The sequence below is a fragment of the Syzygium oleosum genome, unplaced genomic scaffold (genome assembly GCF_021117445.2).
Source record: "Syzygium oleosum isolate NSW1041296 unplaced genomic scaffold, Sole_v2.1 Sole_v2.02, whole genome shotgun sequence".
NCBI classification, from domain to species: domain Eukaryota; kingdom Viridiplantae; phylum Streptophyta; class Magnoliopsida; order Myrtales; family Myrtaceae; genus Syzygium; species Syzygium oleosum.
The window spans coordinates 23,518,122-23,535,545 of record NW_026607486.1 but is presented as its reverse complement, the minus strand read 5'-3'; the positions used below and the strand labels follow the sequence as shown (position 1 = coordinate 23,535,545).

Genomic DNA, 17,424 nt, shown 5'->3' with positions numbered 1-17,424 from the left:
CTGAGATTCGTCTCACGGTTGTGTAAACCGAAACATTTTCAGACCCCCAGCAGTAGGATGCCGAGGTCACCACCTCTTTTTGGAATACCGCCTTTTATCCAGCAGTCGTCGAGCATGCACCCCGGTGGGGATGGAGCAGAACGGAGAAGTGGCTGTTTGGGTTATTCCCAGCTGTTGGTGTTTCCTTTTTGGTTGTCGTGAATACTGTAAAAAGAGTTTTAAAATAGTAATATAAGTATGTACATATTTTCTGCGTTGATCGTTGTTTATTGGATGGCTATCCTTGGCTCATATTGTAATTGTCTGGGTTTGTTTATTTTATATTTCCGCTTGTGCTTGATCTCTGTATGGGCGTGGGTCGGCGACGATTCCTGGGACGTCGCAATTTATCGACCGAAGGTGGGATGCTCACGCTTCGTGGGGTACGGGGCGTGACAAGTGAGGGATCTAAATTCGTACGACTAAAGAAAATTCGATCGTGAATTGACTTTCGACCATGAAATCGTCGAGGTGATATTTTGAACCACTGTTGGCCGATCCAAGGATAGCTAGGGGTCAGTTCGCCACTGTCATAGTAATGGATCGCGGGTGATTCCGCCGAACCACGAAATGACTCGATGAATTATCCTGAACCTATACCGAACGATCGTACCCCTCGGATCTAGTAATTGATCCTCGCGATTTTAATGACAACCGAAGTTGTTACGGTCTAAATAAATTGCACGTGACTCGATTTAGTATCAGTCATGGGTCGTACAGGCGAATTTCCCAAAAGCCACCCGTTAGTCTGAGAAACGCTAGAGTTACATTATATATATAATTTGAATATTGATTAGAGACCAAACGGAGCATCAGAAAATTTGGAAAGTCAGGGCAGGGCTTTTGGACGACGTTGTAATTGGAACGTACAACTCTGGATTTCTTCGGATTTTTCAGGAAAGTTCGATTTCGACGAGAAACGGAGAAAGTGATCATTTTACCCTTGGGAATTAATAAAGTGTTAGTTTTATGGGCAAAGAGCATTTTGGTCATTTTGCCCTCAAATTTGGAAAAAACAATTTTTCCCTTGGACTTTTTGAAAAATTACAAGATTACCCTTGGATATTTTTGGTAAGATTCGATCTCGGCCGTCGGTTTCAGGATATGATCGAATCTGGACCGTCGGATGAAAGGATTAGACAAGGGTATGATGGTAATTTGCCATTTTGGTCTAATTTGCACTATTTGAGTCAAGACCAACCTTTCTCTCTCTCCCCACCGAAAATTCCCCCCCCCCCCCGTGAGCACTTCCCCTCCGGCCGACCGCCCCTCCCCTCGCCGATCGCCGCCGTCCGTGCGCCCGCCGGACCGCCGCCATGCCGCGCCGTCCACGCCGCCGCACCACCACCAACCCTCACCCGTCGTTCTCTCTCTCCCTCTCTCTCCCCGTGTGGCCGTGGGTCTCGGCCAAGGCAAGCCGCGCCCCCGCCGTCGCCGTTCTCACCGCCAAGCCGCGCCGCCGTTCCCGATTAAGTGCCGCCGCTTTCCGTTCTAGCCGCGTGAGTCTAGAACTCGGTAAGTTGCGCCTAAACCCGACTTAGGATATTGGGTATCGACAGGTAATTTGGTTGAAATCGGGTTTAGTTGGGGTGCGGATTTGTATGGATTGCGAGTAGAATCAATTAGCGGGCCTAGGATTGAATTCGAGAAATTTATTAAAGTTGGCCATGTCAAATGCTTAGTGAGCATGTTTGCGTGTGAATTGATGCGTGCACGGGCCACGTGTGGTTGGCCAGTTGAGTGTGGTAAATGCTTGTTAAGTATGTGCATAAATAAAAAGTGGATGTGGTATAACATGAGTTCGTAGAATTTGTGCCGTCCTGAGGCGTGTATGTTTACGCGGGACGATGCCCGGTATTACCGGAAGACTGCCAGCCTGAGGCGTATACTTCAACGCGGGTTGCGCAGTAGGTGGTAGATGTTGAGCCTAAGGCGTGTACTTCAACGCGGGCAAGAAACATGGCCTGAGGCGTGTACGTTTACGCGGGCCCGGAAGTGTTGTAGAAAGATGTCGCAGTGTACCTGAGGCGTGTACTATAACGCGGGTCACAGGCGAGGCATGTGGAAACGAGATAATGAGAACGGAATGAGTGCATGTCATGAGATTTGTACACGATTGTGATTGTATGTGATATGCCTGCTATGTGATGATTTGATTCGTGTGACTGTGTTTGTGTAATTATCTGGAGGAACGCGATAGCCTAGGTGGGGTTTAGGGGTGTACTTACTGAGATGTGATCTCATGATTGTCTTAACCAATATTTTCAGAACCCCGACCTAAGCCATGAATCGTCCGCCACCGCCACCAGAACATTTTGGGGTACCAGTGCACACCGAGAATGAAGTTGCAGAATTTCCCATGGGTGATGGCATGACCTGGATTAAGCATACTTCGACCTTTTTTGTAGAGGTAGGACTACCGTTATGGGAACCACATGTTTATACCCCCTGGTTCTTCCGAGATGTAGATGGAGATGAGTTCGGGCCCGTTAGGGGTTTTGATGTTCCGTTTGATCTCGTTGGGGATTGGGATCCGGCTGCCATACCCCTGATAGATGGAGAATTGACCAGTACAGAGGTTAGCTTAGCGCAATCTGGGATGCATCCCGCACCCGCCGCACAAGAATCTTCGGAGGCTGAGCATAAACCCGAGCCCGAAGCATCGCAAGCTGAAGCTGAACCAATGGACATAGATTTAGAACCGATCCCCGAGGAAGAACCAGAGGAAACGGAGCCCGAAATAGAACCCGAGGTAGAGCCTAATGATGAGTCTGAGGAGTCGGAAGAGCCTGTAGGAGACCCGGAATATATACTCCCTTTTGAGCAATATATGGATCCCAATTTCGTGCCTGCGTACAATTTCTTTGATTTTCTAGCTGAGGAGAATCAGAATGAAGTTCCAGCTGAGTCGGGCGACATCAATCACCCGATTGAGATTGAGGTGGAGACGGAGTCTTCGGAGGAGCAAGCCGATCAGGGAAGATCAGATTCAGATGGGGATGAGTCAGACTCAGAATGGACGCCGAGTAAGGGGCGTAGGGGCTAGCATTAGGGGTTCAGAATGATAGATTTTGGAGAGTACCATTTTTTAGGTCAGAATGTCAGGTCATCAATCTTTTGTATATCGATGGTTTTAAATACGGTGTGCAAGTGTATGTGGTGGCCGTAAACTGTAAAGGTTTTATAAGTTTGATAATGAAAATATGTATATTCTCCCTGACTTTCCCCGTTTATATTGTCCGGGTTGATTGTGGTTTCCGCCGTGCATTAAATCTCTGATGATTGTATTGAGGTCGGCGATAATTCTTAGGATGTCGCATAAATCGACCAGTAAAGGATGTCGCGTGCCCGATGGGGTTCGAGGCGTGACAGGCACGGAGCTCGACTATTTGGAAATCTAGTAAATACCCCTTAAGTCTCATGAAGAGGTAATTTCAGTCTTTAGTTTGAATATGCGACTCCGACCCACAATAGTTTACACGCAATTAATGGAAAGTTACATGGGCTATATCGAAATGAATATTTCCTGGAGCCGTGGCATCCCAAGACATTTCTTTGAGCCGTAGCCAATTCAGAAAAGTAAGTTGGCTTTGAGTCAGGCATGACACAAGTGATCAAATAGTTTGGCCAGTGCCCAACACTTGTGGTCAAGAGTAGGTGTTCATTCAAAATTTCTCCATCTATCTTCTCTGATTGAAGGATTTAAGTCTGTCAGACATGTGATTCAAGTTGAATATTATCTAAAAGCAATCCTAGATGATTTTTTACCTTATATATATGTAGATTGCAATCGGTATATACCATCTGAAGGCACAGGAGAAGAAGATTCAGCTCCAAGGATAGCAGGGAAGAGAGGGAAAATGAGCACAACGGAGAAGGTGGTTTGTGTAACTGGAGGGGCCGGTTACGTAGCATCCTGGCTCATCAAGTTGTTGCTTCAGAGTGGCTATAGAGTCTAAGCGACTGTGCGCGACACCAGTAATTAAGTTCATAGTTTTATCTTCGAGTTTTGTTCTTGACAATTTTTTGGTTTTAGTTTAATCATTCTGATGCAAGGACTTCGAACCAAATTCCGCTTTTATCAGGAAGTGCGCTTTTGTAATCATCTCTTACCTTTTGGGTTCACTCTCATATGCATGTATGTACTTGGAAGTGCGTCAGTGCATATACTTTTTTGTCTGTGTGCTTTTGGAGCCGCTGGCGATATAACATGTTCCGGAGTTCACTACCTAAAGAGTTAAACCCTTGCCATATTTGAATCCGTTACTTCTTAATCCTGGTTTATATAGTAAAGGATATATTGCACCTCCAGTCCAGATCAAGTACAAAGCATGTGTCATGATTCAATAATCTGATGTCATTCTATCAGAAGGGACTTAGATTGTGATCTATCAAATCTAATTCTGCATTCGTATACGTGCACATAAGCAGGTGATCCACGGAAGACGCAACATCTTCTGGCACTTGAAGGGGCCAAGGAGAGACTCCATTTGTTTAAAGCAGAATTGCTCGAAGACAGATCCTTTGACTCGATAGTCGATGGGTGCAGAGCTGTTTTTCATACAGCATCACCTGTGGTTTTCTCAGCTTCCGATCCCCAGGTGTCTGCATATTTCAGTTCATTTCACGTTGCACTGCAGATGCTTCTTGGGCGATTCGGTGAAATCGTACTGATGATCTCCTTCATATTGCAGGCTGAAAAAGTGGATCCAGCAGTCAGAGGCACCTTAAATGTTCTCAAATCATGTGCAAAAGTCCTTTCTATCAAGCGAGTGGTCGTGACCTCCTCCATGGCTTCAGTAGTGTACAATGGAAAACCTCTGACCTCTGATGTGGTAGTTGATGAAACATGGTTCTCTGATCCGGTTTTCTGTGAGCAATCAAAGGTAAGATACTTTTCTTGATATTGTTAGCCTCTTTTGCTTGGTCCGTTGTTCATGATCTCGTTCATCGCATTGTTGTGGCTCTGCTATGCTATTTTCAGTTTTGGTATGTGCTCTCCAAAACCTTGGCGGAGAAGGCTGCTTGGGAATTTGCAAAAGAGAAGAGGATCGACCTGGTCATGATGAACCCAGGACATGTGATTGGCCCTCTTTTGCAGCCTACTGCCAATCTCTCAGTGGAATTGATATTGAACTTTCTCAATGGTATTACTTAATGGTTTCTAGGTCACATGTACTATATTCCATGAAGTGGTTCATTCTTCCACACATCATGTCAGCATTTGGCATCTCTTTAGGTTCTGAAATTGACCAGTGGAGGATTCATTCAACGTCATAATTGCATAATCACATGTAATCCATTTCCATGCGCAAGAAGAAACACAGTTGCACGAGGAAATTGATTTTCCTTTAAAAAATGGTGTCTGCAGTGGGAATAATCGAGGCATGTTTGATGTAGGAATTGAAGAATTTCCCAATGCGTCCTACGGATTTGTTGATGTCCGAGACGTTGCACAAGCACATATTCAAGCTCTTGAAAACCCTTCAGCTAGCGGCAGATACTGTGTAGTTGGAGGAATAATGCACCGTCACGATGCCTCGAAGATCTTGCGCCATCTTTATCCCACATTGCACCTCCCAGAAATGTAAGGTCCTATTTTTGTTTAAGTCCGTAGATTAAATCGTAACTTTTTTTTCTTATGAGCAAATCGAGAAGTGGTCTTTTGTCGAGCATATACACTAACGTTAGCCGATGCTGCACGAATCATGCATTTTGAACACAGATGTGAAGACGACAAGCCTGCTGTGCCGGCTCATAGGATATCAAGGGAAAAAGTAGAAGGTTTGGCCGTGAATTTCACACCTCTGGAAGTTAGCCTAAGAGACACTGCCGAAAGTCTCAAGGAGAAAGGTTTCCTCTCATTTTGAGCTTTTCCATTGGAGGTTGGCCTAAGCGACACCGTCGGGAACCTCAAGGGCGAAGGCGGAGCCTCTCTGTTTGAGCTTTTCTCGATCGACGACGCTGACCACATAGTCATACTCGAAAGGTTGCATATAATGTATTGTATTTTTCTTCTAGTTACCGTCGTTGGGCCATGTATGGTGTCTCGTACACTTGTTGAATAGAGCTTTGCATCTCTAAACTTGAAAGATGATGCAACGCTGAATGTCTATCCTTTGAGTTCTATTGTCTTAGCTCATCTGCAGCGGTAAAAGTTCTCTTGAGTTAGGGTGAAGTAATATGTCTAGAAGCGGGCCAATGACCGCGGTGGCGTGGTGATTGTACGCGAATTTTGTTTATATTCAATAATAATATCGGGATAATTGAGTGTGCTGACATTGGAAGGATTTTATGGAAAAATCGAGCGAGTTAAAGAGCTTAATACATTCGAGAAAAAGTTTAAGGATCCGATTACAAAATAAGAGAAGCATAAATTAAGGATTCAAATATGATTTATCCCAAATCAAGAATTAGATAAGTACAACCACTTGATTTTTTTTTCTGTTGACTGAAAATATAAAAGAAAATTCCAAATTGACATCTCAAAGCTTAAAATAAAGCTGCTTATGAGGAGTTGCAAGAGTTCCTCGTGAACTTGAGGGCACGCCCCCCAGGATATTGGAAAGCAATACGAACCTTTGGGCTCAAAGAAATGGAAAAATCTGAACTTTTCAAAGAAAAGTACAAACGGAAGTGTAAATTATCATTCAGAAAGGAAGTCGACTCGATCGGTACGGTAATGTCGCATGCGTAATGGCTTACGAGTTGCAAGAAGCCATCTGTCGTCAGCCAAAAGCGACAAAAATGGGTTTGGATCGTGACCAATATTTGGTTTTTATAAGTCTATCTGCTCCACCTCCGAGTCTCCATTATTTGTTCACTCTCTCACCGAAGCACACGGAGACGAGACCAGTGCGTGCGAACTCCACTGGTTCTGGTGCCAAGAACCAGAGAAGATGAGCAGTGCGGAGAAGGTAGTGGGCGTGACCGGAGGGTCGGGCTACATAGCTTCTTGGCTGATCAAGCTCTTGCTCCACCGTGGCTACATTGTTCGAGCCACCGTCCGAGACCCATGTAAAAAAAAGGTTCCCTTTCTTTACTCTCTGCTCTTTTAGCCTTCTTGGGCATTGTCGAGCTGTTGGAAGGAACAAAAAGAAAGAACTGTTGAAATTTGATAACTCCCATGAAGTTGTGTCGAAACCCTTTTGTTAGTGTGAAACCATCATGTTATTGCTTTTCTCTGAGAGAAAGAAGAATTTTGGTAGCTTCGTTAGTGTTGTGTTGTAGATTGCCCTCTAATCTATATATCTGCCCAAGAAAGTTCAAATCTTTTTGCATCCTGTTCGACTTTGTTGTAGGAGCGGCACGTTTAAACCATCGTTTAGATTCTGCATTCTTGATTTACTATAATTCTTGTGTCGGTTTTCATAAGTGAATCGTCGAAACTCTTCTTGTTCCACTTATGCCTTTCTGACTATAGATGCTACTAATGTGTCAGTGAGGATGCTTGCAAGTTTTTGAATTTTAATCAGTTGAACAGAGATTTCTTATTCTTGTGCGTGTGCAACAGCCGACCCAAAGAAGACAGGACACCTTCTGGCACTCGAGGGGGCTAAGGAGAGGCTGCATTTAGTCAAAGCGGAATTGCTGGAAGAAGGGTCTTTTGACTCCGTAGTCGATGGATGCGAATGTGTTTTTCACACTGCATCCCCTGTTTTGCTCTCAGCTGCTGACCCCAAGGTGCTTCAATCTTGCCATGCCAATCATCTTTCATGATTTGTTATGTGTTTAAATTCCAACATTGTCCTTGCTTTCCTTAATAAGTAGATAGATCATGGACAAACGATTCCATTCCGTGTGGAAGGGGGTTTGCGTTTCTTCTGCCACGATGAGTTTAGTTTCGTTTTTCTGATACTTTTTATGAGAATTTTTCTAAATGATTTCTTCTATTGCATAACTCAGGCTGAAATAATTGATCCTGCCCTAAAAGGCACCCTTAATGTTCTAAGATCGTGCGCCAAAGCCTCTTCTATCAAGAGAGTGGTTGTGACGTCCTCTATGGCTGCAGTTGCATTCAGTGCAAAACCTCTGACTTCGGCCATTGTCATTGATGAGACTTGGTATTCAGATCCAGAATTTTGCGAGAAATCCAAGGTTCCTGTATCAACATTTCCTGACAATATCGCTGTCCATTTCTTTCACTTGTGAAATTTTTCTGTTGAGTTACATTCAGAGTTCCTGTTACCCGGTGAAACTGGTAAAATGCCGATTCTGAGAGGAGTTGGGACATCAGGGAAGATTTCTCTCTTAAACCACATAGCTTTCAATAGACACTTTTTACAGATGCCCGAACCAAGGAGTGCCAGTCTTATCACTGACGGTTGTTTGTGTTACTCTTGCAATTTTTTCTGGCACCATGGTAGATGCTACATATGCTTAACGAATATAACAGTTTCTATATACTTCGATTCCTGGAGGAGAATTACTTATCTTTCGTTTCCTTTAATTGGTAATCTCCGAATGCCTTGGATGACATCGAATGAAGTCCATGTCATGTCAATGGTTATTATATGAGTTGAACGAGGCTAAAGATTCTAACAATCTAACTTTGGTTTATCTATCTTCAGCTTTGGTATATGCTTTCAAAAACCTTAGCAGAGAAGGCAGCTTGGGAATTCGCCAAAGAGAATGGAATTGACCTTGTCACGATAAACCCAGGATTTGTGATTGGCCCTTTCTTGCAGCCCACTGTTAATCTCACTGTGGCAGCAATACTGAACTTCGTTAATGGTATCACTATCATCTAGCAATAAATTATATTTGTTATTAGATCTTTGCCATTTTATTACAGAGTGACTTCGTCAAACATTTGTGCATACTTTGTTCTCATTAGCCACAAGACAATCTCAAGCAGTAACTATAGAACTGTCTTTCCGATTGAAGACAATCTCAGTGAAGTTGTATGCCCTCCTCAATCATACTTATGAGTTATGGCCACATGTGTCTCAAGGTGTCTTTCTGCATAAGTCCGTGGAATAGCTATCCTTCTTTGCTAGTAAACTGAATTTGGCAACATGAGGTCCTGAGGCCCTTGCATTCTTTTTACTGAATCTGGCTTATGATATGAAGGGTCTGCTTAATTGGCTGCACAGGCACAGTATTACAATCATTTATGGTAGATCTCCACATTAGACATAGTTTTCAACTACTGGCAGAAGCGTCCAGTATAAAGTTGTCTTGACGTTTGCATGGGTGTAATTGAGGCTTATCCTGCAGGAGCTCAAACATTTCCAAATACATGCTATAGATTTGTCGATGTCAGAGACGTGGCACTCGCACATATTCTAGCTTTTGAAAATCCTTCAGCTGGCGGAAGATATTGCATAGTAGGAGAAGTTGTACACTGTCATGATGCTCTACAGATTTTACGCAATCTCTACCCCACATTTCACCTCCCTGAGAAGTAAGTTATCATTCTTCCTTAATTCTCAACTTATCTTCTGTCAAACTACTGCACATCCAAGAGATCACGGTTGTTCCCTAACGGTGCAGATGCGAAGATGAGAAGCCTTTCTCGTCGAAGTATGAGATATCAAGAAAGAAGGCAGAAGCTCTGGGTGTCAACTTCACTCCATTGGAGGTGAGTCTAAGAGAGACCGTCAAATGCCTCAAGGAGAAGGGATTCATCGCTGTCTAGGCCGTTGCTTAAAGCAGCATATCACAAGCTTGCTGATAATGATTGTGGACCTGTGGTCTGTCCTCAGCTTGTTAGCTCCTAAACTATGCAATTATTCTGAATAATGTATCATTATCCACTTTCACAGATGACTTTGCCAGTTTTCCCAGCTAATCTTTAAGTGATTAATTTTTACTTTCTTTGTGTGATTTGCCTGCTGAAAAGACTCATCATATAGTACATCAGAAATAATCTTTTAGACTTTGTAAGCAATGTTGAAAGCTTGTGAGATAATTTGAGTTAATGACTCGAGCTAGCTGTTAATCCAAGAAGGCTCCTTTCTGGCCAACGTACTTGACTGCCATTATGTGTAAAGCAAATAGGAAAATTGAAGGGCTCGCTATAACTTGGATATGAATATCAAAGATTGATTCTGCCTACAACTTATATGACCAAAATAGTTGTGACTCATGATACTCTGAATTAACAAAACATTAAACAGTGTTTCTTAGCTTAACAAAACCTTGAGAATATAAGCTGGATCATAAGTAGACAATGCGTGCTGGCTGCGACTGCCATCCTGATGCCAGAGAGCTTTACATGAACAAATTGCATCCAAACTTGCGGTACCTGATAATTGAGCGTGCACTTTGTGTCTTCGGCCGTTTTATGGGTTACCAAACAATCAATTCTTCAGTTCTCATGAAAGCATTTGAACTGCCATCTCATTTCATTTGCATATGTAAAGCGTCTGATAAGCCTTTGTATAACTCCATATGCATTACCCCATCCATAGCTTCAACACCTTATCTTTGCCGCCAGAAGCTACTTTCTCACCATCCGGACTCCAATCGACCGCAAAAACCTTCTCATGAGAACACGTACTAAAATAAGTAGTCCATGATAGACATACAAACTTAAAAGTTATATGATGACAATGTTAAGTGAGCAAACCTCATCCGCATGACCTGGAAGATCTTGTTTCAACTTCTTTGTGCGAATATCCCAGATCTAAAAGTAAGCCAAACATCGAGCGAACATTTAAGCATTCAAATCAGGCAAAAATTCATAATAATCATAACCAATAAAAGGAGTAGACTCCACATGCTATCGACTTTTACAAATAGTTCAAACAGAACCAAAACAAGTAAGAGTACAACACTCAAACTTCCGTACATACTATAGATCATTTCTAATCTTATAAAGATCGTACTCTGGTTTACAATACATCACCATATCTCACAAAAGAAGTAACCCTAACATGGTCCAAAAGTTGACCACGATAGGAGTGATCAATGACTTGAGCAGGAACCAACACATGGTTCAAAAAATAACTTTAAATAGGCCATTGAGATCTCAATGAAAACAAGTTGCACCATAACAAGTGCAAAAACCAAGTAAGAAAAAAACCTAATTGCATGCATCATAAATAAAATGATTTCCTCCATAACACATTGATATTATTTTCACAGATAATATTACAAGCTCTCCTGTTACAATACTAAGTGACCACACTTAATTTTCTTAAATGCCAGCACATGACGCAAGTTTATTTGGATACTAAATATATTTCTAACTACTTTATGGAAACCCTTCAAAAGCTACATGCTTTGTGCAACTAACCTTCAGAGTAGAGTCTTTGCTCCCACTCAAAAGAAGTCTACTATCTGCAGACCAACTGTGCATTATGTAAATCATGATTAGAGATCATTCTTGAATGGATAAGACGAGCAACGTTTGAAAATATCTCAAACCTTATCTGATATACAGGCCCGACATGTCCCCTGAATGCAGCAACAAACTTCCCAGTAATACCATTCCACAACTTCACAGATTTATCAAACGAAGCACTAGCAACCCATTGTCCATCAGGTGAAAAATAGACATGATTCACGAGCTGCAAACAAAAAGCATAATTTCCCGCATTTTAATATGTCAAATTTTACACTTAAGACAGTTCAACGAGGATCTAACATACTAGCCTCAAGAAAATATGGAGAGGATGTCTCATCTATTGAACCAGTGCCACCAGGACCACAATGTGGAGAACGTCCTTATTTAGCATCATCATGCCAATTGATAGTACATCATGGAAGACAATCTTCTAAATACAGTTAAGACTTAGGGAATCCAATCACATCATCATGCCAATTGATAGTATATCATGGAAGACAGCCTTCTAAATACAATTAAGACTTAGGGAATCCAATCACAAAGGAAAAAGCAGGCAGCTGTGAAATCTCTCTCTCTCTCTCTCTCTCTCTCTCTCTCTCTCACACACACACACACACACACACACACACACACACCTGTTGATGACCGGTCATTCGCATTTTTGGGTGCTTGCTGGCAGAAGGTTCCCACAAAAACATGGTAAAATCATCAGATCCAGAGACCAATCTTTCAGGAGCATTGCCTTTCATTTTCTTGTATCTTTCTAGTGCAACCTATGTTTATCAACAAAATACAGAAGTTCATATAACAGTTACCAGAAAGTAGAACTAAAAATGTGCATAGACCCGAAGGGAGAGAATCACCACAAGGGGAGAGAAGATGCACAGAGCAAAAAGACACTGAGCAAAATGTGCATACTAGGTTGTAAGCAAATAATGTTCAGATAGATATAACTGGTGCATACTAGGTTGTATAAGCAAAATGTGCAAAGAGAAATAAAGGTGTAATTTCTTGCCTCGTGATATGAAGATGATTCAAAATAATAAAAGTTACCTACTTGCTTCATTTCTTCAGAAGATGAATAATGTTTTCCAGTGGGATCGAAAGCTCCAGTCCGAAGAACATACTCAGTGCTCAGAGCAAGGGAGTTAACCCAGTGTCCATGACCCTACAACGAACATTTTATATATAAGAATGATAATAAAGAAAAGAACAGAGGAATCTAGCAGCAACTTAAATTAAGAATGCGGACTTGGAATAACAGCTTTTTTGGCAGTAGAAACCAAGAAAAGACAACCATGTGAGCCATAAAAACTAAACTCCAAACTAAATAAGCAGTTCATATCTCAGCGACATCAAAAAATGGTGGTATTTCCATTCTTAACGTCAATATCTCCTGAGAACTAAACAATCAAGAAGTTCGAGGACATGATATCACCAATTGCTGGGCTAGACAATATGCCCAATTAGTATTGGGTAGGTCACTAGGTGCCAAACTGCCTCCTCGCACCAAAGAGATCAAGCAAATCGTGCTACTCCAAAGGCACGAATAAATCTAAAGCTTTTGTGGAGAAGAATAAAACAGGCACGCAATGACCCTGCAATCTGTATAATAAACTTTATAAAAGATGTTACCTTCAATTCCCTTATCAGCTTCCCCTGGGAAGTTTCCCAGACTTTGATTGTACAGTCCTGGGAGCTGCAAAAAATTTAAAACAATTACTTCATCAGGTAACAAGTAGTAGAAGCAGCAGCAGTTTGGCAAAGTCCAAGATACTTATTTGCTTGGAAGAAGAATTTACAAGTCACCACGTAATCTTAGGCCCATTAGAAGTATGATTTAGTCAAGAAAACTTCTTCATGTTATTTTTGTTGTTGTTCATGTAGCACGGCACTATCATATGGACATTATTACATCACAAACTGATTAAATATTTATCTCAGGGTTAAGTTGCCTCTCTTGTGTCCCAATTTGTCAGTGGAACAGCTATTCAGGATTGGGAAAGAGAGTTAATGACAAAAATTTAAAACCATTAAGTAAAAGGCAGTTTCACAGACAATTGCCAAAATTAAGGAAGTCACATACCCAGTATATATTACACCATCTCCTCCCCACTTTACGCATGTAACAGCTAGAGTGTGACCGCTCAGACAAATTACACATTTCCTTAGTGTTACGTCCCATATGCGTGCATCACCATCTTTACTAGAACTCACAGAGCGACGGCTCGGTGAACTCAGATGGACTGGTTCCCAAGATATACCGGTGATCCATTTCTTGTGGCCCTGACATAAAGCAGATTCAATGTCTTAGTGGCACAGAGACTATTCTTGTTATGCATAAGCCACAACAACCAGTTCGACACTTCAAAACCTCACAAATTAATGTCAAAAATGGTAAAGGATGTTAGAAAGCTTCCTCAACAAAAATGGTACACCATTTATCTCTTCCCACAGATGCGAAGCTACACAATAAACTGTACTTACTATGCTAAACTTATGGATATCATCCAAATTAACGCCAACACTGCTCCCACTTATTTTGCCACAAGTATAAAATTAGAAGCAGCATATTTGTGCTTTTATCCACCATTTCATCATCAATATGGAGAGTTATAAACCAAGAAATATTAATAGGAAATGGAGTTCCATGGAATCCTTGCAGGAAGGATTCTCAAACATATAAGTGTAACACCAAATGTCAAAAACTATTTAGTCTGAACAACTTTCCATAAAATAGATTTAGCTCCAAGTTAAATAAAGTCGTAAAAGCAGCAAATTACAATCAACTGAATAAGATACTTTCTAGTCTTATAATTCAATAAGGATCATACAACAAGTGGATTGCCTGATGGCTGCCCGGTCAATGGATCCCAGCATTGGAGTTCCCCAGACTTGCTTCCACTTACAAGATGCTTATTATCAGGTGACCATGCAATACAGAGGACCCAATTCTTGTGCCCTGAGCAAGAAGAACTGTTCATTAAAAGAACAGATAAAAAGGAAACCAAGTAATTTACCACTGCAACAAACTGCTTACTAACATTTTTCCACCCACAATCCACTCCATTGGTGCAATGTTCAGCTTATGCCTCTAGGAAAATTCAACCTATCGCACCTTCCCCCACCCCCCCCCCCCCCCCCCCCGCCCCAAAAAAAATAAAAAATAAAAACAAAAAACCCAATGGTTCTCCAGCTAAGCAAATAGAAAGCAACTATACAGCAAGTAGGCATGCGTATATTTAGATGCCCCCATGATGGGGAAGGGAGCATACAATTAGAAACTTGAAGGACATAAGGAAATAAGAGATTCAGATATTCAACCTTTGCATGTAAACATAGGGGTCTGAGTATTTAGGTCCCACAATCGGACTGTGGTATCTCCTGAACCACTAGCCAGTTGCTTCCCGTCAGGACTAAAGGCTACAGAAAGAACAGCTTCTGAGTGACCTGCAATGACAGAAAAATGAACCTTTAAAAGGGCGTTCAATCTGTACATATCAGACTATTAGGCATAATATAGGCATTGCTTATTAAGAGCAAATTAATTACAACATGTCAAGCAAAGGTCCTCCAGCACTCCATAAGGATTGAAACTATACTCTCCATAATCAACATCCTTCTAACAACATTGCTCTCCTTGATACAATGGCACCCCACCCCACCCCCTCCACCAAAAATAAAAAAAACCGATAGTATGTTATGATATGCCTAAGATCAGCCTAACTGAATCAAGTATACTATGAAAGATGGATAGTGTCCAGCAGTTACCAGAGCTGATGAATAAGAAAGTCAGCCTCATACCAGCAATTGTTGCTGAACAGCGATTTACAGGACGAATTCGGAAAATGGCTTGTGGCTGATAGACTATGGCCAAGACCTTCTCCACCGAAACTGCAATGTCAACCCAAATTAAAAATGAATGACAGATATGCAGTTAGAGACCCGAGGAAGCTCCTTAAAAATATGACGCCTTTGCTTCTTTACTGACCTCTGTTTTTCTGTAAGTAAGATTCAAGAGGGACAACGAGCTCCTGGTCCGATATATAAAAAGTATACGGCAATTTCTCCTCCTGGTTATCCCAAAAGGAGAAAATCCATTAGAGAAAAAGGGAGAAAATTGAAAACCTACCTTGGCCATGGATAAAATTTAGTAAACAAGAACGAAAATATGTAAATCAATCAACAGGAAATTTTTCAGAAAAAAGTTAAGCATTGACGACTAGAGGGCGTTGGCAATAAAACAACAATCTATAAGTTGGGAAGTCAGTGTTTCACTTCACACAAGAGGAAAGGACACGTTTTCAGTTAAAAACATGTTCCCATAAGGAGTAAAACAAAGTAAAATTCTAGGTCTATGCCCACGTATACAATTGCAACAGTGCATCAACACAAGCAAACTGGAAGATCAAATTCAAATCTTACGTTATTGAGGAGCTTATTGACCATCTGTTGAAGTTGCTGAGGGCCAACGTTCTGAGGAAGGTACATGGGAGGACCCAAGGTTGTTCCTTCCGGATCCACCAGTTGGCACATCACGTTGTTTACATTTCGCTGCTCTGCTTCCACCTCCATCTTTCCCACGACAACAATAAAAATTCAATCTTCTCTCTTCGAATCTCTGATAAAAATCGAAGCTTTAATTGATACGACGATACCGGGAGTGCGCAGATGAATTGAGAAGTACGTTTGTGATAGCGAAGGAAGTGAAGTTGGGGGGGTTCTAGGGTTTTAGGCGGGCTTTTGATGACCGCCTGATGCGGTGCGTATTGGTTCACCGTGCTATGGTGGGGACGATGTCTTATGAAGTAACCCAACTGGCAAAATATATAAGCCTTGTGTAAAACAAGAGAGAAGAAAAGCTAAAGAAATATGAATAGAAGACGAGGAAGCACCAGTCAAACTCCCTCCTCAGAGGCCGACCACGATGGGGGGTGATGATACGATGATGCTCTAACTAGGGGTGTCAACGGGTCGGGTCGGGTTTTCATGATACCCGACCCGACCTAAAACAATGCATATGTTTGCTTGGCCCGACCCGAAACAAGACCCGAACATGATATAGCTGCGCGATCGGGTCGGGTCGTGTTCAGGTCGGGTTCGGGTCGGGTTCGTGTTTTAGATTTTTTGCTTGACCACCTACATCTTCTCTTAAGAAGGATACCCCAAAAACAGAACTTGGGTTGTCTTGTTCGCCTGTTCAAACAAAGAAGTACAGAAGTAGATGATGACAAACCATCTACCCATCCACTGAGCTAACTGAGCTAACAAACCATCCTTCAGAGACGCATCTACCCCTCCATTCTCAAACCTCCATAACTTCCTGTTTGCGCTTCTACAAGTATAATCCAGATCAGGGGAAACCTGCCTCGATGAAACTGGTGACTCGAAGAGGGAATCACATCCACTGAAGGAATTGAGGGTCTGAGATTCAGGCGAGGCCGATGCAGATGACCGCCCACCAGAGCCCCAGCAACCTCTCCTCCGACCATGTTGTCTTCTGCCAAAATTTGACCCAGTGACTGAACTGGACTCTCTCTCTCTGATTTTAAACCTTCCTCTGCAGCAATTCTCCTAGCAGTTTGCCAAGCTTCAAATGCAGCTCCACTAGTAGTTGAAAATGCACTTAAGTAAAAGATCACACGTTAGCTAAACATTCCTGAATCAATTGTAAGAGTAATCTACCTCATTAATTCATTCAATATATACCATATTAACAGAAGGCAAAATGCTCCGCTCCACTTGGAAATACGGGAATTGTTAATTCGCATTTAGATAAATCAGGGGATCAGAACATGGAAAACAGAGCGTACTGAACAATATCCTGTTGATGTACTGCATATGGAAAACAGAGCGTACAGAAGGCAAAATGCTCCGCTCCACTTGGAAATACGGTAATTGTTAATCCAGCTGCTATAAGCATCGACTTTCGTTGGGTCTCTCCGAGGTTTCGAAGGCGACGCGTTTGGAAACGAACAATGCCGATTCCGGAGACAACCCACATGAATTCACCAGATAAGAGACCGCGAAAGAAGGTAGACCCAAGGTGGTGGCGGTGGAGATCGATCCGAGAGTGGTGGTGGGCAAGAACA

At 42.1% G+C, this 17,424-nt stretch overlaps 1 protein-coding gene and 2 pseudogenes across 2 annotated transcripts; 2 read left to right on the top strand and 1 right to left on the bottom strand.

Annotated features, from left to right (window-relative positions):
• Window positions 1-3,770: 3,770 nt before the first annotated feature.
• LOC115663278 (phenylacetaldehyde reductase-like) lies at window positions 3,771-6,318 on the top strand (annotated as a pseudogene).
• Window positions 6,319-6,720: 402 nt separating this feature from the next.
• Window positions 6,721-9,827, top strand: LOC130137357 (phenylacetaldehyde reductase-like; annotated as a pseudogene).
• Window positions 9,828-10,061: 234 nt separating this feature from the next.
• On the bottom strand, window positions 10,062-16,137 carry LOC115663276 (notchless protein homolog). 2 transcript variants are annotated; one of them, XM_056308237.1, is made up of 14 exons: window positions 15,991-16,137; window positions 15,758-15,907; window positions 15,324-15,405; window positions 15,137-15,226; window positions 14,657-14,782; window positions 14,167-14,294; window positions 13,419-13,618; window positions 12,968-13,031; window positions 12,390-12,500; window positions 11,968-12,105; window positions 11,413-11,555; window positions 11,282-11,336; window positions 10,613-10,669; window positions 10,062-10,523 (listed from the first exon to the last, which is right to left on the bottom strand). In XM_056308237.1, exons 2-14 carry the CDS (start codon window positions 15,905-15,907, stop codon window positions 10,440-10,442), a joined length of 1,428 nt encoding a protein of 475 aa, XP_056164212.1. In that variant the 5' UTR covers window positions 15,991-16,137; the 3' UTR covers window positions 10,062-10,439. The 2 variants fall into 2 exon arrangements, with proteins under 2 accessions (XP_056164212.1, XP_030441150.2); XM_030585290.2 differs by having other exon boundaries at window positions 15,758-16,077.
• Between the last annotated feature and the right edge of the window lie 1,287 nt (window positions 16,138-17,424).